General features: G+C 45.6%; 1 protein-coding gene across 1 annotated transcript in view; it reads right to left on the bottom strand.

The window, feature by feature from the left end:
• The window catches only part of cacna1ba (calcium channel, voltage-dependent, N type, alpha 1B subunit, a), a 668325-nt gene that overhangs the window by 76385 nt on the left and 566527 nt on the right, over positions 1-25413 (bottom strand). The window contains exons 46-47 of the mRNA XM_037680745.1: positions 16373-16478; positions 15766-15873 (exon numbers count right to left, since the gene is read on the bottom strand). Coding sequence (XP_037536673.1) covers positions 15766-15873; positions 16373-16478 — 214 coding nt within the window. The remainder of the gene's footprint in view (positions 1-15765; positions 15874-16372; positions 16479-25413) is intronic.

The following is a 25413-nucleotide window of genomic DNA, read 5'->3' as shown; positions in this document are numbered from 1 at the left end:
GCCAAAGGGGTCAAGAGCAATGTGGGATGGGTGGTGGCCGAGGGCGGGGACCTTGGCGATCTGATCTTCGGCTACAGAAGCTGGCTCTTGGGATGTGGAATGTCACCTCTCTGGTGGGGAAGGAGCCAGAGCTGGTGTGTGGGGTTGAGAGTTTCTGTCTAGAAATAGTCAGACTCACATTGACACATGACTCTGGCTCTAGAACCTGTTTCCTTGAGAGGGGTTGGACACTCTTCCACTCTGGAGTTGCCCCTGGTGAGAGGCGCAGAGCAGAAGTGGGTATACTTATTGCCCCCCATCTTGGTGCCTGTACGTTGGGGTTCACCCCGGTGAACAAGAGGGTAGCCTCCCTCTGCATTTATGTAGGGGGTATGGGTTCTGACTGTTGTTTGTGCTTATATGCCAAACGTAAGTTCAGATTACCCACCGTTTTTGGAATCCTTGGAGGGGTTACTGGAGAGTGCCCTTCCTGGGGACTCCCTTGTTCTGCTGGGAGACTTCCATGCTCAAGTGGACAATGACAGTGAGACCAGGAGGGGTCTGGTTGGGAGGAACGACCCCCCTGATCTGAACCTGAGTGGTGTTCTGTTATTGGACTTCTGTGCTTGTCATGGATTGTCCATAACAAACACCATGTTCAAGCATAAGGGTGCCCATATATGCTCTTGGCACCAGGATACCCTAGGCCGCAGTTCGATGGTTGACTTTGTTGTCATCTCATTTGATCTGCAGCTGCATGTCTTGGACACTCAGTTCAGGAGAGGGGCGGAGCTGTCCACTGACCACTACCTGGTGGTGAGTTGGCTCTGATGGTGGGGAGGATGCCGGTCAGACCTGGCAGGCCCAAACATATTGTGAGGGTCTGTTGGGAATGTTTGGCAGAGTCTCCCGTGAGACCGAGCTTTAATTCCCACCTCCGGGAAAACTTCGAACACGTTCAGGGGAAGGTAGGAGACATTGAGTCTGAGTGGGCCATGTCCTGAACCTCTATTGCCGAGGCGGCTTATCAGAGCTATGGCCATAAGGTTGTCAGTGCCTGCCACAGTGGCAACCCTTGAACCCGGTGGTGGACACCGGCAGTGAGGGATGCTGTCAGGCTGAAGAAGGAGTCCTATCATGCCTTTTTGGCCTGTGGGACCCCGGAAGCAGCTGATGGTTACCGGCAGTCCAAGCAGCATGCGGCTTGGGTGGTCGCTGAGGCAAAAACTCGGGCATGGGAGTTCCGAGAGGCCATGGAGAATGGCTTCCATACAGCTTTGAGGCAATTCTGGTCCACAATCCGGCATCTCGGTTGTGTGTGTGTGGGGGGGGTTACACCACCAGCACTGTTTATAGTGGAAGTGGTGTGCTGCTACCCTCAACTCGGGATGTCGTGAGACAGTGGGCAGAGGTGGGGTGGTGGTCCCCCTATTCAAATAGGGGGGCCGTAGATTGTGTTCCAACTACAGGAGAATCACGCTCTTAAGCCTCCCTGGTAAGGTCTATTCAGGGATTCTGGAGAGGAGGGTCTATCGGATAGCTGAACCTCGGATTCAAGAGTAGCAGTGTGGTTTTCGTCCTGGTCGTGGAACACTGGACCAACTCTACACCCTCAGTAGGGTCCTGGGGGGTGGATAGGAGTTTGCCCAACCAGTCTACATGTGCTTTGTGGACTTGGAGAAGGCGTTTGACCGCATACCTCAGGGAACCCTGTGGGGGGTACTCTGGGAATATAGGGTACCAGGCCCTTTGATACGGGCTGTTAGGTCTCTGTATGACCGGTGTCAGAGCTTGGTCTGCATTGCCGGTAGTAAGTCGGGCTCGTTCCCGGGGAGAGTTGGACTCCGCCAAGGTTGCCCTTTGTCACAGACTGTTCATAACTTTTATGGACAGAATTTCTAGGCACACCCAAGGTGTTGAGGGGATCCGTTTTGGTGGCTTTAGGATCGCATCTCTGCTTTTTGCAGATGATGTGGTCCTATTGACTTCATCAGGTCGTGATCTAAAGCTCTTGCTGTAGTGGTTTGCAGCCGAATGTGATGCGGCCGGGATGAGGATCAGTTCCTCCAAATCTGAGGCCATGGTCTTGGGCCAAAAAAGGGTAGAGTGCCCTCTCTGGGTTGAGGAGGAGGTCCTGCCCTAAGTGGAGGAGTTTAAGTATCTCAATGTCTTGTTCACGAATGAGGGAAAAATGGAGTGAGAGATTGATAGGCGGATATGTTTTGTGTCGACAGTGAAGCGGGCACTATATTGGCCTGTCATGGTGAAGAGAGAGCTGAGACAAAAGGTGAAGCTTTCAATTTACCGGTCGATTTACGTTCCTACCCTCATCTTTGGTCATGAGCTTTGGGTTATGTCCGAAAGAACAAGATCACGGATACAAGTGGCTGAAATGAGTTTTCTCCGCAGGGTGTCTAGGCTCTCCCTTAGAGGAAGAAAATGGATAGATGGATGGATGGGAGCCCTGGCCCTGCAGCTCACACATCAGACCGGCCCACCAGGACATCTCCAGACCCTCCCGCAGCCACGCTGGGCCTGATTTTAATTCGCTCGTGACAAATTCCTTAATTTCTCACAATTTCAGTCATGGTGTCAACAGACGAGGAGGAAGAGATCGCTTGCCTCTTGAAAAACAAACAAAAAAAAGGCCATTAAACCAGACCACGGATGAAGAAGGGGAATTTAATATATTGGTGTTGCATACAAAACAGACATAAAATTTGATTTTTGCACACAAGCCCTGCGGGAGCCCACTCCCGAGTCTAATCCGGTACTTGCATACCTCTGTGTACTGAAGTACGCCTGAGTATGCTGGAGCCTTTAGCCACCTTTAATAACAGCATCCAGACTCTTCACTTACATCCCCACAACAACCCTATTACATCCCCACAACAGTCATATTACACCCCCACAACAATCCTAAAGCCACATAAGAGGGTCTCGGGTTGACCGAGTTCTGGACTTTGACGGGACCATTTTTGGTTCCAGTGTTTTTCATCAGTATGTTTGGAGGAACTTCCTACCGAAAAGAGAACCCCTGACCCAGTCTCACAATTTTGGAAGACCAACAAGTTCCTCTGAAGAATTTCTCTGTTTTGCACAATCCAATGGGGGATTCACAATTACAGATCCCCCCAGCCCCAGAAGCATATGGAAAATATTGACTTTCACAAAACCTTTTTTTATTATAAGTAAAACTGAGACATAAAACTATATTGCAGTAGTAGAATCACAATGGAGTAGCTCTCATGTGTCACCACCCTTTATAATTGGTCCACAAGTTCACCCTATAACAGGAAGTGCTTTTCCCCTTAAATATACAGGGAACAACCTCCGAGTCATGGTGTCAGTTTACAGCCAATATTGGAGACTTTAACATAAATGCCAAAGCAAACCTGAACAACCTATTTCCACATTCAGAAACATTGTAAACAGTCAAAAGCATTGTAAACAGTCTTTAACATTGTGAAGAATCAGAAACACTGCACACACAATGCCACAAGGCTACCCAGCATCCTTTGCAGCTCACCTATCTCTTTGTGATGAGACAATATTGTACAAAAGTAAAATTGTTGTCATTCCACATTTGTACACATCTCAAAATTGTTTAAAACATACAAAAAGACGTACAGATGTTGATGAACTACACACAACTGAAATTGACTCACAGACAGAACTTCATGAGTTTTGGGGAAAATTAAATAAAGGTAAATGGTAAATGCACTGTACTTATATAGTGCCGTTCTATATAACCAAGATATGCAAAGTGCTTTACAACAAAATCTGTGCCCTCGTTTACTTCCAATACTCACATTCATACAGCACTCTTCTACATCTCTACAAAGATAATGTGAATGTATAGAGACTATTCAGACCATGGGGCTTTTATGGATATTCATACACTGATGCGACACACATTAGAGGCAATGGGGGGGGGGGGGGGGGGCAGTGTCTTGCCCAGGGACACTTCAGCATGTGATTTCTGGTGGAATTGAACCCCCAACTCTCCCCATTGGAGGACGACCACTCAACCACTCCGCCACAGCTGCCTCTAAACGGAAACACATATCTTTACTATATACAAATGTTTATATTGTAGAGATAATACTGTTGAATTATAAGAACTAAAGCCTTCCTGTGGGCCCAAATCAGAATATGCTTTATTATTATTGCACCACGATACAACGAGAACATGTACGTACAGTCGTCCGAAAGATGGGAAGGGTGCTCGAAGCTGCTACTATGGAAACGTGGCCTTCTTATTCTTATTCAGAATAATATTTTGCTTAGATGAGAACAGGGAAGAAAACATGAGGAGAGACGGTATAAAAAAAGATCTCTCACACCATGTCCTAGACAGGGCACGATTTGAGGCATCAAAAAACCTACCACAGCAAAACAACAAATAGACGTTATACATGTACATATAGGCTGGTGAAGACATTGAATTTTAAGGGAAAGTCGTAACATAGTCCAGAGCCCCCCCTCTCAACCATTGTCCAGATGAAGTGTTATTTATCATCAACTCGGATGAGGTTCCATCACATGTCCACGACCTTGGGAAAGGGAGGGGGTGAGGAAACAGACAAAGCATCTTTGTTTTTGTCAAAACATGCTAGGAGAAGTTGAGATAAGTCCGCCATCAAGGCCACAGTTTTGGGTCAGGCAGGACTCGTGAATTGCTGTTTCTGCCTTTTAAAGTCTCACTGGTATATTCTTCTGATGGAAACTCCAAACAGCCGAATTGATTCCTTACGCCGAAAGTCGAGCTCTCAGCTTCTCCAAGATTATTCCCACCTTCATGTGTGCTGCTAGATAATTCACAATCCTGACAACAGCTGTACTAGCTCTCTGATGCAACTCCACAGAATTCAGTCTGAGTGTTGCCGAGCTTCGACACATCCACACGAATTTGTAGACAATCCAGATTTCATCAGCCAAAGAGTAAAAAAAAAAAACAGTTGTCATCATGAATCCAATTTGTTTCCATCGAGGTAAGAGGGTCCTCCTTACCCTGACTCCTGTTGGGAGAAGTTGATCAATTTTGTTGAGAGACCAGCTGCTCCTTCGAATTAGGAAGGTATGCAGAAAAAAGAGGCTTTTTAACGGTTCACAGGACGAAAGAGAGCAAGCGGGGGGGGGGGGGTATGGAGCGCCGGGAAACATGTCTGTCCTCACCGGAGTACAGAGAGAATCCTGCAGGAAGGGCCATATACATCGGGTGCTTGGCGCCAGGGGCAGTGATCGAAGGCGAGGGCCTTGGCACTTTGACCATGGCTTTCTAAAGCTGGCTCTTGGGACATGGTTTGTAACCTCTCTAGTGGGGAAGGAGTCTGAGCTTGTGTGTGAGGTTGAGAGGTACCCACTAGATATAGTTGGGTTCACTTCGATGCACAGCATAGGCTCTAGTACCATTATTCTTGAGAGGGGCTGAACCTTATTCCACATGGTGAAAGGGGCCGAGCTGGTGTGGGTCTACTATTAGCCACTTGACTTGGTGCCTGTGTGCTGGCGTTTTCCCAGGTGGATGAGAGGGTGGCTTCCCAACGCCTTTGAGTCGGGGAACGGTCTCTGACTGTTTGTACCTATGCACTTTGGAGTATCTGGCCTTCTTTGAATCCTTGGCAAGGTTACTACAAGGTGAGTCAACTGGGGACTCCTTTATTCTGCTGGGTGACTTCAATATCCAAGTGGGTAATGACAGTGTGACCTAGTGGGGCATGATTGGGAGGAACGTCCCCTCTGATCAGAATCTATATTGTTGGACTTATGTGCTAGTCATAGTTTCCCCATCACAAAAAACATATTTGAACATAAGGGTATCTATAAATGCAATTGGCACCAGGACGTCCTAGGTGGTAACTCTTTGATTACCTTTGAAGCCGTGTTATCTGATTTGCGGCCATTTGTTTTGGACACTTGGGTGAAAAGAGGAGCTGAGCTGTCAACTGATTACTACCTGGTAGTGAGTTGGATCCGATGGCAGGGGAAGATGACCTGGAAGACCCAAACGTGTAATGAGGGTTTACTGGGAACACCTGGCAGAAAAATCCATCAGAAATACTTTCAACTCACACCTCCAGGATAGCTTTAACCGCATCCCAGCTGAGAAGGGGGACAATGAGTCCGAATGGGCCATGCTCCATGCCTCAACTGTTGAGGTACATTAACTGCCTTGAGCTGTGACTGCAAGGTTGTCGGTGCTTCTTGTGGTGGCCATCCTCAAAATCGGTGGTGGACACTTCGGGTCAGGGAGGCTATCAAGCTCAAGAAGGAGTTCTATTAGGCCTTGTTGGCTGGTGGGACCCTGGAGGTAGCTGAGGAGTACCTGAGGGCCAAACCATCTGCAGCCTTGGCTATTGCTGAGGTGAAAGCTCAGATGTGGGAGGAGTTTGGTGAGGCCTTCGATAGAGACTCTCGGTCAGCTCCGAGGTTATTCTGGCAAACCATCAGGTGGCTCAGGATAGGAAAGTAGTGCTTTATTAATGTGTTCAGTGAAGGTGGGGTGCTGTGGACCTCAACCAATTATGTCATTGGGAGGTGGAATGAATACTTCTTGGACCTTCTCAATTCCAGCAGCACATCTTCCATAGAGGAAGCCGAGTCAGAGGACGTCAGGGTTGGTCTGTCCATAACTGTGGTTGAGGTTGACAAGGTAGTTAAAAATCTCCATGGTAGCAGGGCTCCGGGAGTGGATGAGATTCACCCTAATTTCCTTAAGGTACTGGATGTTGTGGGCTGTCTTGGTTGACACACCTTTGCAAATGTTGCATGGACATTGGAGGCAGTGTCACTGGATTGGCAGACTGGAGTGGTGGTTCCCCTCTTCAAAAAGGGGAACCGGAAGGTGTGTTCTAATTATAGGGGCATCACTCTACTTAGCCTCCTTGGTAAGGTATATTCAGGGGTAGTGGAGAAGCGAGTCCAATCATTGGATGAACCTCTGATCCAGAAGGAACAATGCATGTTCTGTCCTTCCCATGGATCACTGGATCGGCTCTTTACCCTTACTAACATCCTCAAGTGACCATGGGAATTTGCCCATCCAGTCTAGATGTGTTTTGTGGACTTGAAAAAGACTTTGGGCCATGTTCCTCGAGGTACACTGTGTGGCGTGCTCTGTGAATATGAGATTGGGGGCCCATTGCTACAGGCTGTTCGATCCCTATACAAGAGGTGCAAGTGTTTGGTTCGCATTTTCGCATTGCCATAGTAACTCAGACCCCTTCAGGGTGGGAGTTGGACTCCACCAGGGCTGCTCTTTGTCACCGACTCTGTTCATAACTTTTATGGACAGAATTTCTATGTGCAGCCAGGGGGCAGAGGGAGTCAGCTTTGGTGGCCTCAAGATTCCTTCTCTGCTATTTGCAAAGTATGTGGTCCTGTTGGTGTCATCGTACCGTAACCTTCAGCTCTCACTGATGTGGTTTGCAGTCGAGTGTGAAACAGCTGGAATGAGAATCAACACCTCCAAATCTGAGTCCTCAGTCAGAAAAGGGTGGATGTCTCTCTTCGGTTTGAGGGTAAGGTTCTGCCTCAAGTGGAGGAGTTCAAGTATCTCGGATTTTGTTCATGAGTGAGAGACGAATGGAGCGTGACATTGACAGGGGGATTGGTGTAGCATCTGCAGTATTGCGGACTCTGTGCCGGTCCGTTGTAGTGAAGAGGGAGCTGAGCTGTAAGGCAAAGGTCTCTGTTTACAGGTCTGTCCATGTTCCTACTCTCACCTATGATCATGAATTCTGGGTAGTGGCTGAAAGAATGAGATTGTAGATACAGGCAGTTGAAATGAGTTTTCTCTACAGGATAGCTGGATACCCTTAGAGATAGGGTGAGAAGTTCAGTTATCTGGGAGAGACTTTGAGTAGAATCGCTACACGTCCACATTGAGAGGAGCCAGTTGAGATGGTTCAGGCATCTAGTAAGTATGCTTCCTGGGCACCTTCCTAGAGAGGTCCTTCGTGTATGTCCGATTGGGAGGAGACCCTGGGGGAAACCCAGGCCAACTAAAGGCTCCCAAAGACTCGGGCGGACCTCAGTCCGCAGAGGTCTGTGTGTACCGTATTAGACTGGAAGCGGACGCCCGCAGGGCATGTCTGCGCAAAGCTCCATTTTTACGACTTCTTACGTGTACTCGGTGTTGCACAATAAACTGCCCAGCAATGGACTGCTTTGTATGCAACACCAATGTATTAAATTCCCCTTTTTCATCCATTACCAAAGTCTCAGGGAGGTTGGGGCATACTGCTGTAGGTCTGTCAACGACAGTGGGATCAGTGGTGGCTGTGAACATGTGTGGTTTGTTGGCTGTGAGCTCCTCTCCATACTTTTAAGATGGAGAGGGGCTGACATCTGAACATCTGCTGTTGGGAACACTGTTTGCGCCCGAGCTCACCGTACATCACATGGTGTGTCATTACTTACCATGTGGGAGAAAAGCAATGTCATTTATACAAGGCGTATCTAAAAAAAAAAGTGAACCTTTTTTTTTCATTTTGGAAAGTGTACATTGTCCTTAACGCCCCTCCAGGGCCAGAGTGGGACCCATATTCAGTCAGAGTCAGAGTTTCATTATTGTCGTTCGCACCACATGTGGTACATGTGGTGGAAAAAGATTATGTGCACAGGGTCCCAGTTACATCCCATAATAATAAAAGCACTAATAGCATAAAAAATAAAAACATGCCAAACAGCAGCATGAACATGAGTCTGTGTGAGCAGATGAGCACCAAATTTTTTTTCATTTACCCTTTATTTATACAGGTAATCTCGTTGAGTCACAAGAACTCATTTTCAAGAGACCTGTTTAGGGAGCAAATGGTGGAGGTTAAGGGCCTTTGCTCAGGGGCCCAGAGTGCAGCGAATGAAGGTGGAAGCAGGTGTGAGTGTTTCACCTTTTCCACCCACATTTTAATGTTGATGGTACCGGGCGTTGAACCTGCGACTTTCTGATCACAGGCCCATCTTCTAACCTCTGCACCACCTCTCCCCCACAACGAACACAGTAACATAAAACAGATCAGCAGCAACATGATGTGATTTTTCCTTTTTTGTAGGTGAGCTTGTTCCTTTTGAAGTCCACAATCATCTCCTTCATCTTCTTCACATTGATGTGTAGGTTATTCTCCTTGCACCAGCTCACCAGGTGTTCCACCTCCTGCCTGTAGCTGTCATTTGTGATGCATCCCACCACCGCTGTATCATCTGCAAACTTTACAATGTGACTGTCACGGGAGGGTTTTGGATTCAGAATAAGCCAGACACAGGAGTACAAAAAGAACAGTTTATTGTTTGCTGGTTGCTGGATGGAAAGTCAAGATCAGCTACAGTGACAGATTCTCAGAAGCAGGAGGAAGAGAGAGTCACCTGTCAGAATAGTAGAGATAACGTCACTGGCAGTTGAGCAGAGCAGCTGCAAGATTGAGATGAGTGTGAATAGAAGGGGCATCCAGAAGCATCATCCAGTATAAACAAGCGGGGTTCAGGCACAGGGGGACAGAGTTCCAATAATAATCCAAAAAGGGTGATCCATGAGTCGTGGTCGAGGAGGCAGAAGGCTGAGTCAGTACCGTAGTGAGAAAGCAGAATCCCAAAAACCAGGAAGGGGCAGGCATATGAAGAATCCAAGGTACAGGCGTAAGTTGCAAATCCAAAAGACAAGACGTGATCATCAGGCATGAACATGGAACAATGAATAAGCTTGGTATTAGGGACCATGGGAGGTATAATAATTCAGCATTGGTGGAGAGTGAGCATGGATAGAGAGCTAAACAGGTGCATGGAATGAAGGCTGATTGCTGTGCTTAGGCTGAGGGGGTGTGGTGAAATGTTGACTGCCAGGAGCAAATGTGAGCAATGACAGATGGTTAAATGGTAAATGGACTGTACTTATATAGCGCCTTTCTATCTTATTTCAAAATACTCAAAGCGCTTTACACTACAATCTGTGTCCTCATTTACCCATTCATACAGCACTCTACTAGATCTCTACAAAGCTAATGGAACAAATCACTCTAAAGAGACTAATCAGTGCTTTAGATCACATTCATACACTGATGGGACACACATCAGAGGCTATGAGGGGTTCAGTGTCTTGCCCAGGGACACTTGGACATGTGACTGCTGGTGGATTTGAACCCCCAACTCTCGCATTGGAGGACGACTGCTCTAACCACTCAGCCACAGCTGCCCCACATGGTTGATAAGCAAAACACAGTAGGGAAACGGAAACAATGGCATGAGGGGCAGAAGTATGAGTAGATGAGGGGTCAGCAGGGGGCTGCTGACCATTACAGTGGCAGCCTGGATGGGTAGGTGCACAATCATACGTGAGCTGAGTAAACAGGAGAGGGCTCAGCACACATCCCTGGAGGGAGCCAGTGTTGAGGGTTCAGGTGGAGGAGGAGAAGTTGTGGAGCCTCACTGACTCTGGTCTGTTTGTTATGAAGTCTAGTACCCAGTTGCAAATGGAGGGGCTTAGTCCTAGTGTGAGTAGTTTGTCCATCAGGGTTTGGAGGATCACGGTATTGAAGGCAGACGTGAAGTCCATAAAGAGCATATGGACGTAGGAGTCCTTCTGCTCCAGGTGGGTGAGAGTAGTGTGGACCACAGAGGAGATGACATACTCTGTTGATCGATTCTCACGGTATGCGTACTGGTGAGGGTCCTCATTGATGTTGATGTTGTTTTGATGTGGGTCATGACCAGTTTTTCAAAGCATTTAACGACTATCAGGGTGAGATCTACTGGCCGGTAGTCATTCAGACCAGTCACTGTAGAGCTCTTTGGGACTGGGATTATGGTGGCAGTCTTCATGCAAGTGGGAACTGTTGCCAGGGTAAGTGAGGAGTTAAAGGTGTCGGCCAGCACCTCACAGAGCTGGTCGGCACAGTCTTTCAGCACCTTCCCGGGGATGTTGTCTGGGTTAATCCTCCTGAAAGTACTCCTCACTTCGGCAGAGATCACGCTGAGAAGCCCTTCCTCCGGTGGTGAGGTTAGTCTGGTGCTGGGTGGTCTGTTCGGGTCTTCAAAGTGTGCGTATAACCTGTTGAAGGCATCAGGCAGTGATGGGTCTCTAGGGCATTGTTCACTTCATTGTATCTGTTATACACTTAATGCCCCTCCACATGCTCCGTGGGTCTTGTGAGGTGAATTGACCCTTGGTCCTCTGTTCATATGTGGCCGTGGCCCTCTGAATACCAGCAACCAGCTATTTCCCTGTTCTCCTCAGCTCCTGAGAGTTTCCAGACCTGAAGGTAGCGTTCCTGGCTTCCAGCAGGGTGTGAACCACTGCATTCAGCCAAGGCTTTCTGTTCGGGTAACTCTTAACTTATCTGATGGTGGTGATGTCATCAGCACATTTACTAATGTTACCCCAGAACTGAGGATGTGTATTGCTCCAGGTCTAGCGCCTCCTCATTTTCAGCAGCTTATCTGAAGACCTACCTGCCAATCTGTGTGGTCAAAACAGTCTTTCAGTATGGGCCACTATTCTGGATCCAAGATTGAACTTTTTTTTTTGTACCCATCTGGAGCATCTCAGCGGGGAGAGGTAAGCAGGAGCCAGGAAGATTGAGATGTGATCAAAGAATCCTAGGTGGGGGCAGGGTTCGGCTTTGTATGCATCTTTTACATTCGTGTAAACACAGTCCAGCGTGCTGTTTCCACGTGTTGGTATGGCCACATGCTGGTAAAATCTTGGGAGACAGCCTTTTAGATTGACGTGATTAAAGTCACCAGCCACTATGTAAAGAGCCTCAAGGTGTTTCCTCTGCAGTGAGTTGAAAATATCATGCAGCTCCCGCAGAGCTTCGGTAGCATTAGCATCTGGAGCTATGCAAACAACTGTTATGAAGGCCACTGTGAACTCGCAGGGTAGATAGTTTGGTAGACATTTCACTGTGAGCTGATCCAAAGCCTTGGTGCAATGATGGTTTATCAGCATACAGTTTGTGCACCAACTTTTACTCACTGGACTTTTACTCACTGGATCAAGTTTTTCAGCCCTGGAGTTTCATGCCTCAGACTGACCCACTTTAAATCACAACATATTATTATTAAAATCATGTAATTATAACTTTTCATCAGGGGAGATTATATAAGATGCCTTTTAGGGATGTTTAACCCCCAGTTCTGACAATAGCTCTTGGCTTGAACAACATGGTGACCATTGGCGTTCAAAGCATTTGTTATGTGGGAGGGGCACACTGGTGGGGGTGTCTGGGGGTTCTCCCCCAGAAAATTTTGAATAAAGTATATGCCATTTCTTGCATTCTAGTGTATTTTAACAGGTTGTTTAACATCTAGTTTTACCTACATAAGTAAACTCTTGATTCAATAACTATTTTAGAGTTAATGGCACAACAAGAAGTAGCCTGACCAACAGCTCTCCTTGTGTGAACAGACTTCTCCACTTCTCTCACGCATCTGAGCCACAGTCTAAGAAACATAGTGTAGCATAAGTTAACTTTTAGGGAAAATCATTCCTTCTTACCAATGGCCTAACATAAAGCAATATGATCATCATCCATTGTGTTTAATATTAACTTAAAATACCTGACTGAAACTCCAGTAGTGGGCTAGGTCTACAGTAATCTTACCCAGTTGTAGGGTCAAGAGACAAATGTAGCATTAACACAGTATAAACAACATTCAGGAATTGTTTCTACAAAAACGTTATCAAATATTTTACATGAACGGCATAATCAATTCACCCAGGAGAAAATGTAACCCAAGGTGAGCTAACCTCGGACAAACTAACAAAGATAGCTATGATGGTGGAGGTAGTGAAGCTCATGGAGTTACCTGAGGCATTTCTGCCTTATCAGCCAACATTACGGCAAAGAAGACAGGCAAAAAACAAAAAACAATTCTAAGCTACTAATAACTTAAATTAGTTACTGAGATTTTTTGATGCCACAAAGCAACACAGGGCAAGAACTTACAGTGAAATTCAGTATGCAAGTGTAACCTTTACATTATACAACTTATTAAACACTGTGTTCAAATTCAGTTTAGTTTGAACAATGACCAAACTTTTGCAACCAGAAGTTACAACATATATCTACATAAAAACACAAAACAAAACACAACTAGCTTTAAGCATTAACCTTTAATTAAAACATTAAGCAAGAAATGTAATTATGACAGAAAATGGAGGATTTACTTCCAGTTACCTTGGTACTAAAGCTAGGCGATATGGGCCAAAATTTATATCTCCATATTTTAAGATAAATCGCGATATACGTTATACATCTCAATATTTTTTCTTTCCATAAAGTAATAACAAAAATATATTTCTGAGTCAAAGTTTTGTCCCGGTTGTCACACAGCCACATTTATTAAAAACAGCTGTAACTGTACAAAATAAATGCCTAAAAAATAAACTATTTACATATACTAAATAGTTTATTTTTTAGACATCTATTTACATATATTAAATAATAACTTCAGCTGGAGGCAGCTGTGGCTGAGAGGCTAGAGCAGTCGTCCTCCAATGGGAGAATTGGGGGTTCGATTCCACCAGCGTTCATATGCTGAAGTCCTGAGTGACACACTGAACCCCTCATTGCCTCCGATGTGTGTCCCATTGGTGTATGAATGTGATTATCAGGTCTCTCTTGTAAACGAGTCCCAACGGGATTAACCTGTCTAAATAAAGGTTGAATGACTGAATGATAAAGCAATGGTTATTCTTTGTAGCGATTTAGTAGAGTGCATGAATGGGTAAATAAGTGTGTGTGTGTGGGTGGGTGGGGGTGGGTGGGTGTGGGGGGCTGGGGGAAAAAGACAGCAGGAGGATTTCCAAGTATAAAACTATATTGTTTTATATCGAGATACTCAACTTATATCGCCAAAAAAATATATATAGATATTTTTAAAATATCGATATATAGCCCAGCTCTACTTCGTACAGATAAACATGTGGTACGCTCTGTTTATAACTTGTAATCAGCTGCTCATGGGGTCGGCCACTGGCTTTTTACATTTTTTCCAAACTCTGTATAGTTTTTGAAAAGGAATAAACTGCATTCCACCCTCTAAAGGCTCAGGCTAACATGTGTCTGTATTAAATTTTTCTCACTGACAAGGTTTAAACATTTTTTCCTGAGGATTTTTCATAAAATCCCTCTGACCATGGGCTGCATATCTGCAGGTAAAGGGTGTTTACCTTTGGGACAAATTGAGGTAGCCGATTGGTCAATTGCTGACACGCCTACTGGATTGATTAACAGGTGGCCATGAGGATTTGACTCGTGCAAGAAATAAATAAATAAAATAGAGCTGCTGCCGGCCATGGGTGGAGGCGAGGCAGTCCCGGTGCAATAATTCTGGTGTTCTATGTTTTTTTTTTTCTTCTGTGTTTTAATGTTGTTAATAAAAAGTTCTAAAAAAAAACAATAATAATAATACAGGGAGCGCCGGACCTGCAGCCCATGCATCAGACCGGCCCACCTGGAAATGCCCTGGTCCTCCCAATTAGCCACTCTGGACCTGACTCCCTCCCCCAGCTTATGGTTTGTACATTTGTGAAAATAATGAAAACTGTGAATTACCCTTAGCCTCCCTTTAACCCAGTCCTTCTCAAATAGTGGGGCATGCCCCCTGGGGGGGCCCAGAGCAATGCCAGGTGGGGCGCGTGTTACCCCGGGGAACATTTTGCAGCAGGGAGTTTTTTGTTTTTTGTTGCACTATTCTTATTTTGACAGGGTGCGTTCAGCAACTGTTTGCTCATATGTTTACTAATAATAAAGTTATGAATAATTATGACTGCCTGTTTTGGGCGTCATGCTTGAACCGTGTCGCTCCCCTCTGCTGCTGAGATGATAAATAAATAACCCAGACACCTTTGCTGCTGTTTTTTATGATGCTCTGGCCGCTCGTCACCCACAGCACATATGTAACAAAGAGTATAAACTCAAAGCGAGAGCTACACTTGCTCCCTCTATTACCTTTTGCATTGACAACATTTTTTTAGTTTTATCAATGATTTTGTCAAAGCACAATTTTGATGCGTTTTTTTGTTGTTGTTGTAAATACAGAAATAATGTTTAATAAATGTTAGGACTCTACTCTTTGCTAACAAAATATATTTTATGTCATTAAATAACTTGTTAGGTTCTTCTCTTGTGAGCATGCACAATCCCCTGGACCTTTGCAGCGAACACACACATGCATGCACAACTTTTCATTTTAAATTATTTGAACAACTTCAAGCAACTTTTCCTCATTTAACAGAATTATTCTAGTGTAGTTTTGGAGAAATATTGTTTACATATTTTAAATTTAATTAATTATCAAAATCTTATTTAATTACTGGTTGTAATGGGGCAGTTGTGGCTGAGTGGTTAGAGCAGTCGTCCTCCAATGCGAGAGTTGGGGGTTCGAATCCACCAGCAGTCACATGTCAAAGTGTCCCTGGGCAAGACACTGAACCCCTCATAGCCTCTGATGTGTGTCCCATCAGTCTATGAATGTGATCTAAAGCACTGATTAGTCTATTTAGAATGATTTGTTCAATTAGCTTTGTAGAGATCTAGTAGAGCACTGTATGAATGGGTAAATGTGGCACAGATTGTAGTGTAAAGCGCTCTGAGTATCTTGAAATAAGATAGAAAGGCGCTATATAAGAACAGTCCATTTACCATTTACCATTTAATGCAAAATGTAAAGATTACTATGAGGGATAAATACATACAGTACAGTACACAAGGCACTGGATTTTTTAATACATACAATGTTATTTCTATATTATACAACTTTTTATTTGTATCTGAGGATACTTACGTTTGTGTGGCGTCACCAACAGATCGAGTGTTTTTTGAGAAAGACTTGGCCACACTGTAGACAATTCCTTCTTTAACTGAGCGTCCAATAATCGCTGGGCCACTATTCCTAGAATTCCACATTGAAACAACAAGTTCAAAGACACAAGTTCAAAAGCACAAGTACAGTCTTATAAATACAAACAAAATAAAATAATGATCCAGTGGTTCCATAAATGTTCAGTCCAAAGCAATTCCATCATTTAATGGATCTCCTCATGATCCAGTATCTGTAAAGGTCAAAGTGAATCTAATACTGCAAAGCTTTCCATTGATTCCAAATTATACTTTCATTTACTCATATTCAGCTTGGACACGAAACTGATAAATACCACATTTCATTTGTAAATGTAGTCAAAGTGGTTGACCCATGATTGTCTTTTGCTTCAGGATCTCAGGTCATAGATGTATTGGAGCAGTGATTCTTTACCAGGAACACAAAACTAATCAGCAGGACTAGGGTTTATGTTGGGCCTTTCAGTGCTCGTTTTCCTCCACTGTGTATTGTACGTAGTGTCTGTTAAGTGTTTTTCTTCAATGTGAGGATGTTTGTTTGTTGTTTGCCTGACCTGAGGCCAGTTTTATTTCCAGCGCTGTACGAATCAGGGCCATCAGGGTGGAGGTGAAGTGAACGGTGCTGTCGTCAGCAATGGGCATGTTCATTTTGACAAGGCGCTGAAGACAGGGTTAGGTAACATATGTCAGAATAAACATTCATTAAACTTCCTGATAAAAACAAACAATCCAGAGAAGTCTGTCTGTGTGCTACTGTGGAGGAGATGTTTCAGTGAACTCTTTTGGTGTTTTGCTCAATTTGTTGTTGAAATTTGGCCGTATTATAAAACCTAGGTCACACTCTGTTTAGCACACAAAAAAATCTTCTCTACAAGTATGTACAGACAAACTAGACATTCACATTCACTTCTTTCGGCTACAGTATACACAATGTTGCAAGTCAAAGTGCACTAGAGCAAGACTGACATTAACTAAAAGAAAGGCAACAGAAGGCATGTAACGCATAACCATGAGGTGCTTTGACAGTTGCAGGAGCTTGACTCTGTGGTTGCCACTATAGTGATCAACTTGAGAGTAAAGGAGGATGAACATGCTGCACATGTAAAGTGGCAGGTACCAATAAAATGTGTGCATGTTCACCAGAGTGGGCTAGTCTCAGCAGGAAGACAAAGGTAGTTTTACACAAAGGCTAATGGCACCAGTGGATACACGTGGAATACTGTAAAATTGCTGCCGTAAGAGTTGAGCTCCCCCTGAAGACAAAAAGCATTCTCCTACATGTGTTGGCAGTGCAGAGAAGGACCAGAGTCAGAATAAGACAGGGATGAAGAGCTGAGGGCCCAATACATACACACACACACACACACATTTGCACACATTTATACATGAACACTCAGGAAGCACAAACATTTGGGAATGAAATGAGAAAAATGAGCTGTTAGGTATATGTTCAGATGGTGGACACAGAAAACTGCTGGTAACAGTTGGACAATGTTGCCTGAAAACAGCAATAGTTACTTGTTGTACAATGAAACTCATTATAGACACCACTAAAAAAATCTACAAAAGAAAAGAAAAACTATGAAAAAGTTTGTAATTGTGTTTCTTAAATGCTTCTGGTGGCTTTTCACTAAAAGCCAGATAATATGACCATTTGTCAAAAAGGATTTTCCTCCCAGGCTCTCAGTGAGGTGGCAGCTACTGTTTCTCCTCCCCCGTTTTTTTCCTTCTTCCTTCTGCTCTCTGTCTGTCTGAAGTGCCTGGGTCTCATCTCCCGAACATAAATTAAGAAGATTATGGATTTGGTATCGTGGGCGTTCAACTCTATTGATAAGATTTTTTCATCAAAATGACAAGGTCCTGGAGAACCTGCGTGTCCAGCTGAGACTCACGCTGTGGGGTATGTCATGGATTCGTGGGGAGTGTGGCAGCAGATGTGCATCACAGTTTTGTCTCAGGAGGATGTTGAAGACGTTTACATATTTGGATTTATGATAGCAGGGACTCTGCTTTTTGGCATCGGTGGGGCTCTGTTTCATCAACTTTTGAAGAAGACATCAGGAGCAGTTTCGGCCATGGAAAAGCTTCCGAGTCAGTGTGAAGGTCTGGTCCTCGCTGTGGGAACTTTAAATCGTCTGGTTTACGAGCTTAACCGTAAGGAATGGAATCCCACAATTAGGCATTTTCGGAACCAGAACGCCCAGATGGACTCAAGGCTGAATAAAAAAATCTGGCTGCCTGAAGAAAAAACAAAAATCAAGTTTATCTGAATCAGACTCCTGACGGCCTCGGAGATGGGCTGACTATCAAATTTCTCCTGGGACATGAGTACCCAAGGACAAAAGCTTCATCTATTGCACACACACACACCCCTCCCCTGCCCCCCGAGAACTTTCTGTGCAAGCTTATCAGAACTGCTGGCTGGAACAACAGCTTCAGAAACTGTGGCTGATCTGAAAAAATGCTCATGGACAAATCTCAACACCTCAATGTCAAATGCAAATGTAATCATGTTTTAATTGTGCTTGCTGGTAGAGTTTTTTTGATGTCTCAAATTGTGTCCTGATAGACAAGATGAGAAAGATCTTTGTTGTAATACCACTATCTACCCTCATGTTTCTCCCCCTTTTCCTATCTAAGATTATTATTTGATAAGGATAAGAAGGCCGCGCTCTCCTGTAGTTGCAGCTTTGTGCACTCCGCCCATCTTTCGGACGACTGTACGCACATATTTGCGTTGTACCTCGGTGCAATTCCAATAAAGTTTATTCTGATTCTGATTAAAATAATTACTATGTGGAAAAAAGGGATTAACATGCTGACTATGACAGATAAAAACAAGATAAGTTTCTGTCAGAACAGAGAAATGTACACATTAAACATGAGCTTTTCTAAATAAAAAAAGACCTAATAATAAATTTAATTATTAATTATAATTAATTACTTCACCACCTGCTCTTGCCGAGGTTGGACGCTTATTCCCCTCCCTCTCCGCTTTGCTGTTCTGCTCTATCTGTCTGTAAAACTGCTTCTGAGCCTCTCTTTCATATCTTCCAAACCATAATCATGGACTTGATTTGATCAGTTGGTCCCTCAACACAATTGATAACATTTCTTCGAAGACAGGCTTTAGGCGAGCCGATTTGCCCCATTGGCACGCACGCAGCTGGATATCTCATCGACTTGGAAGACTGGATGATGTGTCTATCTCTGCTGCCATTTGTGGATTTTAAGGACACATTTATAATTGGATTTATGATAACTGGTTCCTGCTTTTTGGATTTGGATTGTCGCTGGTTTATCTACAAACAAGGAAGTCACTGGCAGCAAATTTGGACCCGATCATGGTGCTTGCCTTATGATGGCTTGGTTTGTGCCTTGAGTACCCAGACTCAAATGTTTTGGGTAGAATGGATCAGATCTCGAGGATTTTACTCAGGCACATTCTTTTGGTGTGGCCATGTAATTAGGACATTTCAGAACCCGAGTGGACCAACACAAACTCAAGGTAGACGTCATTAAGTTCTGCCTGTCCGCAACATAACTGTGTGTTTATCTGAATTTGGCTCCCCTGGCTGGCCTTGAAGGCCATCTTATCTGAAATTGCCTGGAGAACATGTAATCTGATGCTCTGCCCCACCCTCTCCCCCCAATCATCAAGGAATTTCCAACTGATAACCATAAGAAAAGAGCTGAATAAACATTGTGTCATCATTTCATGACTCTTGGATTCCCATAGGCGTTGTCCTTGGCCATTCCCCGACATCCCTCGAGCATGTTTACAGATATCACCGGAGGGAACTGGTTGATTATTACATCCTTATCAGAACTCTAAACAGTGTCCTCGAGTGTATCCTTGAACATTGCTCGTTTAAGAGGCCACCATGAATAACCTGTTTGAAGTACGTCTACCATTTACTTTACATTTTATATGCTTTTGTATGATTGACTACTGTTGTCGTCTGTGTTCTTTGTTTAAAACAGACTCTTGTAAATGAGTCCTTGAAGCTCAGTGAGACTAACCTGTATAAATAAAGGCTTAATTGAATTCTTGGTACCACTTTACAATAAGCCCCCCCCCCCCCCCCCCCCTATAGATAGCTAATAAATAGTTTATAGATATATTATTAATTCCTCTATAAACACTTTATAAATTATTAATAACTGCTTATTGTGCATTAATTAAGGGTGATAGAGACAAAACTGACCAGTTTCTTAATGAAAATGTGAAAGTATTCTCATCCATTGACGTTTGCCACATTCTGTCATGTTACAACCACAAACTAAAACCCCAAAATATTTTACTGGGATTTTATGTGATAGACCAACACAGGGTTAAAGAAAACAATAATGGTTTTCAAAATGTTTTATAGATAAAATCTGAAAAGTGTGTGTACTGGGTATTTATATTAAGCTCCTATGAGCTTTCACCTCAGAAACAGTTCACCTCAGCTCAAACAGAAAAAGAGTTCACCTCATCTCAAACAAACATCATTCCTGTGTTTTGTGTTTGAAACTATTACAAATAAGATTCATCTATTCCCTTGGGAACAAACAGACATTGTTTTGCAGGTGTTCAACTCAGCTCACAAACTTCTCAGTTGACACTAATATGAATGTAATAAAAAAAAACTGTCACTGTGTTAACCTCTGCCAATATGAACCAATTTCCCATAAAATGGACAGATCGTTTTAATGAGAGTTTTGGTTCAACTGATTTCGATGTGTCGAAACATCCGAACTCGCTACGTTGAGATTTTGCCTTTATCGGGAAGGAGTATTCCTCCCAGAATGGTTTCCCATGAAGATAACATTAAAGAACCCTTTGTTTAATGACATTCCCTTTTCAGGAGATGGACAGCGACACTTTTTGGTGAAACCATCCACCCATCCATTTTCTTCCGCTTATCCGGGGTCGGGTCGCCGGGGTAGCAGCCTAAGTAGGGAGGCCCAGACTTCCCTCTCCCCAGCCACTTGGGCCAGCTCTTCCGGGGGAATCCCAAGGCGTTACCAAGCCAGCCGAGAAACATAGTCCCTCCAGCGTGTCCTGGGTCTTCCTCTGGGCCTCCTTCCGGTGGGACGTGTCTGGAACACCTCACCAGGGAGGCATCCAGAAGGCATCCTAAACAGATGCCCAAGCCACCTCAACTGGCTCCTCTCGACATGGAGAAGCAGCGGCTCTACTCTGAGTCCCTCCCGGATGATCGAGCTTCTCACCCTGTCTCTAAGGGAGAGCCCAGACACCCTGCGGAGAAAACTCATTTCGGCCGCTTGTTTCCGAGATCTCATTCTTTCGGTCACAACCCAAAGCTCGTGACCATAGATGAGGGTGGGAACGTAGATCGATCGGTAAATTGAGAGCTTCGCCTTTTGACTCAGCTCTCTCTTCACCACGACAGACCTGTACAGCACCCGCTTCACTGCAGATGCTACACCTATCCGCCTATCGATCTCACGCTCCATTTTTCCCCTCATTCGTGAACAAGACCCCAAGATACTTGAACTCCTCCACTTGGGGTAGGACCACCTCCCTGACCCAGAGAAGGCACTCTACCCTTTTCTAGCTCAAGACCATGGCCTCGGATTTGGAGGAACTGATCGTCATCCCGGCCGTGTCGCACTCGGCTGCGAACCACTCCAGCGAAAGCTGTAGATCACAATCTGATGAAGCCAATAGGACAACATCATCTGCAAAAAGCAGAGACGCAATCCTAAGGCCACCAAAACGGATCCCCTCAACACCTTGGCTGCGCCTAGAAATTCTGTCCATAAAAGTTATGAACAGAATCGGTGACAAAGGGCAACCTTGGCGGAGTCCAACTCTCACTGGGAACAAGCCTGACTTACTGCCGGCGATGCGGACCAGGCTCTGACACCGGTCATACAGGGACCTAACAGCCCATATCAAAGGGCCTGGTACCCCATACTCCCAGAGTACCCCCCACAGGGCCCCCCGAGGGACGCGGTTGAACGCCTTATCCAAGTCCACAAAGCACATGTAGACTGGTTGGGCAAACTCCCACGCACCCTTCAGGACCCTGTTGAGAGTGTAGAGCTGGTCCAGTGTTCCACGGCCAGGACGAAAACCGCACTGCTCCTCCTGAATCCGAGGTTTGACTATCGGACGGACCCTCCTCTCCAGAACCCCCGAATAGACCTTACCAGGGAGGCTTAAGAGCGTGATTCCCCTGTAGTTGGAACACACTCTACGGTCCCCCTTTTTGAATAGGGGGACCACCACCCTGGTCTGCCAATCCAGGGGAACTTCCCCCGAAGTCCATGCAATATTGCAGAGTCGCGTAAGCCAACACAACCCTACAACATCCAGAGCCTTAAGGAACTCCGGATGAATCTCATCCACCCCTGGGGCCCTGCCACCGAGCAGCTTTTTAACCACCTCGGTGACCTCAGCACCAGAGATTGGAGGGCCCGACCCAGAGTTCCCAGGCTCCGCTTTCTCAGTGGAAGACGTGCCGGTGGGATTGAGGAGGTCTTCAAAGTATTCCGCCCACTGACCCACAACATTCCGAGTTGAGGTCAGCAGCACACCGCTCCCACTATAAACAGTGTTTGTGGCATACCGCTTTCCCCCCCGAGACGCCGGATGGTGGACCAGAATTGTCTCGAAGCCGTGCGGAAGTCGTTCTCCATGGCCTCTCCGAACTCCTCCCATGCCTGAGTTTTTGCCTCAGCAACCACCCGAGCCGCATGTCGCTTGGACTGCCGGTACCCATCAGCTGCTTCCGGGGTCCCACAGGCCAAAAAGGCCCGATATGACTCCTTCTTCAGCCTGACAGCATCCCTCACCGACGGTGTCCACCATCAGGTTCGAGGGTTGCCGCCACGACAGGCACCGCCAACCTTCCGGCCGCAGCTCTGGTAAGCCGTCTCGACAATAGAGGCACGAAACATGGTCCACTCAGACTCAATGTCCCCCACCTCCCTCGGAACATGTTCAAAGTTCTCCCGGAGGTGGGAGTTGAAACTCCGTCTCACATGAGACTCTGCCAGACGTTCCCAAAAACCCTCACAATACGTTTGGGTCTGCCAGGTCTGACCGGCATCCTCCCCCACCATCGGAGCCAACTCACCACCAGGTAGTGATCAGTTGACAGCTCCGCCCCTCTCTTCACCCGAGTGTCCAAGACATGTGGCCGCAGATCAGATGAGACGATGACAAAGTCGATCATTGAACTGCGGCCTAGGGTGTCCTGGTGCCAAGAGCACATATGGACACCCTTATGCTTGAACAAGGTGTTCGTTATTGACAATCATGACGAGCACAGAAGTCCAACAAAAGAACACCACTCTGGTTCAGATCAGGGGGGCCGTTCCTCCCAACCACATCCCTCCAGGTCTCACTGTCATTGCCCACATGAGCATTGAAGTCCCCCAGCAGAACAAGGGAGTCCCCAGAAGGTGCACTTTCCAGTACCCCCTCCAAGGACTCCAGAAAGGGTGGATAATCTGAACTGCCGTTTGGTGCATAAGCACAAATGACAGTCAGAACCCGTCCCCTCATACATAGGCGGAGGGAGGACACCCTCTCATTCACTGGGGTGAACCTCAATACACAGGCACCAAGTTGGGGGGCAATAAGTACGCCCACGCCTGCTCGGCGCCTCTCACCAGGGGCAACTCCAGAGTGGAAGAGTGTCCAGCCCCTCTCAAGAAAACTGGTTCCAGAGCCCGAGCCATGTGTAGAGGTGAGTCCGACTATTTCTAGCCGGAACCTCTCAGCCTCACACACCAGCTCAGGCTCCTTCCCCACCAGTGAGGTGACATTCCACGTCCCAATAGCCAACTTCTGTAGCCGAGGATCAGACTGCCAGGGTCCCCGCCCTCGGCCACCACCCATCCCACATTGCACACGACCCCTTTGGCCCCTCCCACAGGTGGTGAGCCCATGGGAAGGAAACATTGATGATGTTGTGAAACATTGCGTGTTATTAATTCCAAAATGTCATTTCTGTTTTATTTTATACCTGAATGTTTATTCATGAAAATGTGTGTTTTAAGCATAGGCGTCGCAACCATTATATGTGAAAGGGACAAGTCCCCCCCACATTCCAAAAACGTTCATTTGGACCCCCCCACTTTTACTATGAAACATTTGTTCAGGCGGCGCAGTTTCTCTTTCTTCCTGAACAAATCCATTCCACTTGATTAATAGGAGAATACTCAAACCACTAAAACTCCACTCCAGGTTTTCATGGTTTCTTCCAACTCTAAACACAGCAGCCTGTTGCCACAGTCACAAAATATGGTGGTCACAGAATATGGTATGCTGGTGAAGATTCTCAGTCATCCAAGACATGATGAATTCAAAAAGCGTTCAATACAAAAACAACTGGACTTTATTTGTAACAGAAGACGTTTCGCTCCTCATCCGAGGAGCTTTCTCAATTCAAAGAGCAGAGAGTCAGAGATTCAGGTTATAAGGTTGAGTGAGATAAGACACACACACATATGTAGATTGGCAATTCACACCTAAACACCTTAACAGTAAGAGTCTTTTGTTCCTCTAACTCACAGACGAGGCCCCTCTGTTCCCATCTGGTGTGAAAACCGGCTGGGAATCTGTTTTAAAGTTGCATTATAGGTTTTTGAAAGTGAAAATCTGAGGCCTCCTCCTCTGTTAAGAGACGGCTTTTCTCTTTTTACATAATTTGCTTCCTTGACACCCCTCTCAAACCATCTGTGTTCTCGGTCCAAAATGTACACATTTTGTTCCTCTAAAGAGTGTCCCTTATCTGTGAGGTGGAGGTGAACAGCTGAATTTTGTCCAGAGGAGGTGGCTCTCCTTTGTTGAGCCATGTGTCTGTGAAGAGGCCGTTTAGTTTCTCCAATGTAGAGGTCTGGACAGTCCTTGCTGCACTGGACTGCATACACTACACCACTCTGTTTGTGTATGGGTGTCCTCTTAGATGGAGAGAGAGGACAGCCTCAACATTGAAGTTTACAGAAAACCAACCCACACAGACCAGTATCTTCTGTTTGACTCCCACCATCCACTGGAACACAAATTCTCTGTTATCAGAACTTTACAACATCGGGCCCAATGCGTCCCCACGAAGACAGAAGGTAAGGAAAAGGAACAGAAACACATTCAAGAAGCTCTTCAAACATGTGGATATCCTAACTGGGCTTTTGTCAAGTCAGCAAGGAAATCTACTAAACACACCAATAAACAGAAAAAGGAGAACAACAGACGGAAAAACATCGTCATCCCTTATGTTGCTGGAGTATCAGAGAAATTCAGAAGGATCTTCAACAAACACAAGATCCCAGTACATTTCAAACCCAACAGGACTCTCAGACAGAGGCTGGTCCACCCTAAAGCCAAAACACCCATACACAAACAGAGTGGTGTAGTATATGCGGTCCAGTGCAGCGAGGACTGTCCAGACCTCTACATTGGAGAAACTTAACAGCCTCTTCACAGACGCATGGCTCAACACAGGAGAGCCAGCTCCATAGGACAAGACTCAGCTGTTCACCTCCACCTCACAGAGAAGGGACACTCTTTTGAGGACCAAAATGTGCACATTTTGGACTGAGAACACAGAAGGTTTGAGGGGGGGGGGGGGGGGGA

Source organism: Nematolebias whitei, chromosome 8, assembly GCF_014905685.2.
Source record: "Nematolebias whitei isolate Nwh7 chromosome 8, NemWhi1, whole genome shotgun sequence".
Taxonomy (NCBI): Eukaryota; Metazoa; Chordata; class Actinopteri; order Cyprinodontiformes; family Rivulidae; genus Nematolebias; species Nematolebias whitei.
The sequence above is the reverse complement of the archived record's forward strand: the minus strand, read 5'-3'. Positions and strand labels throughout refer to the sequence as shown.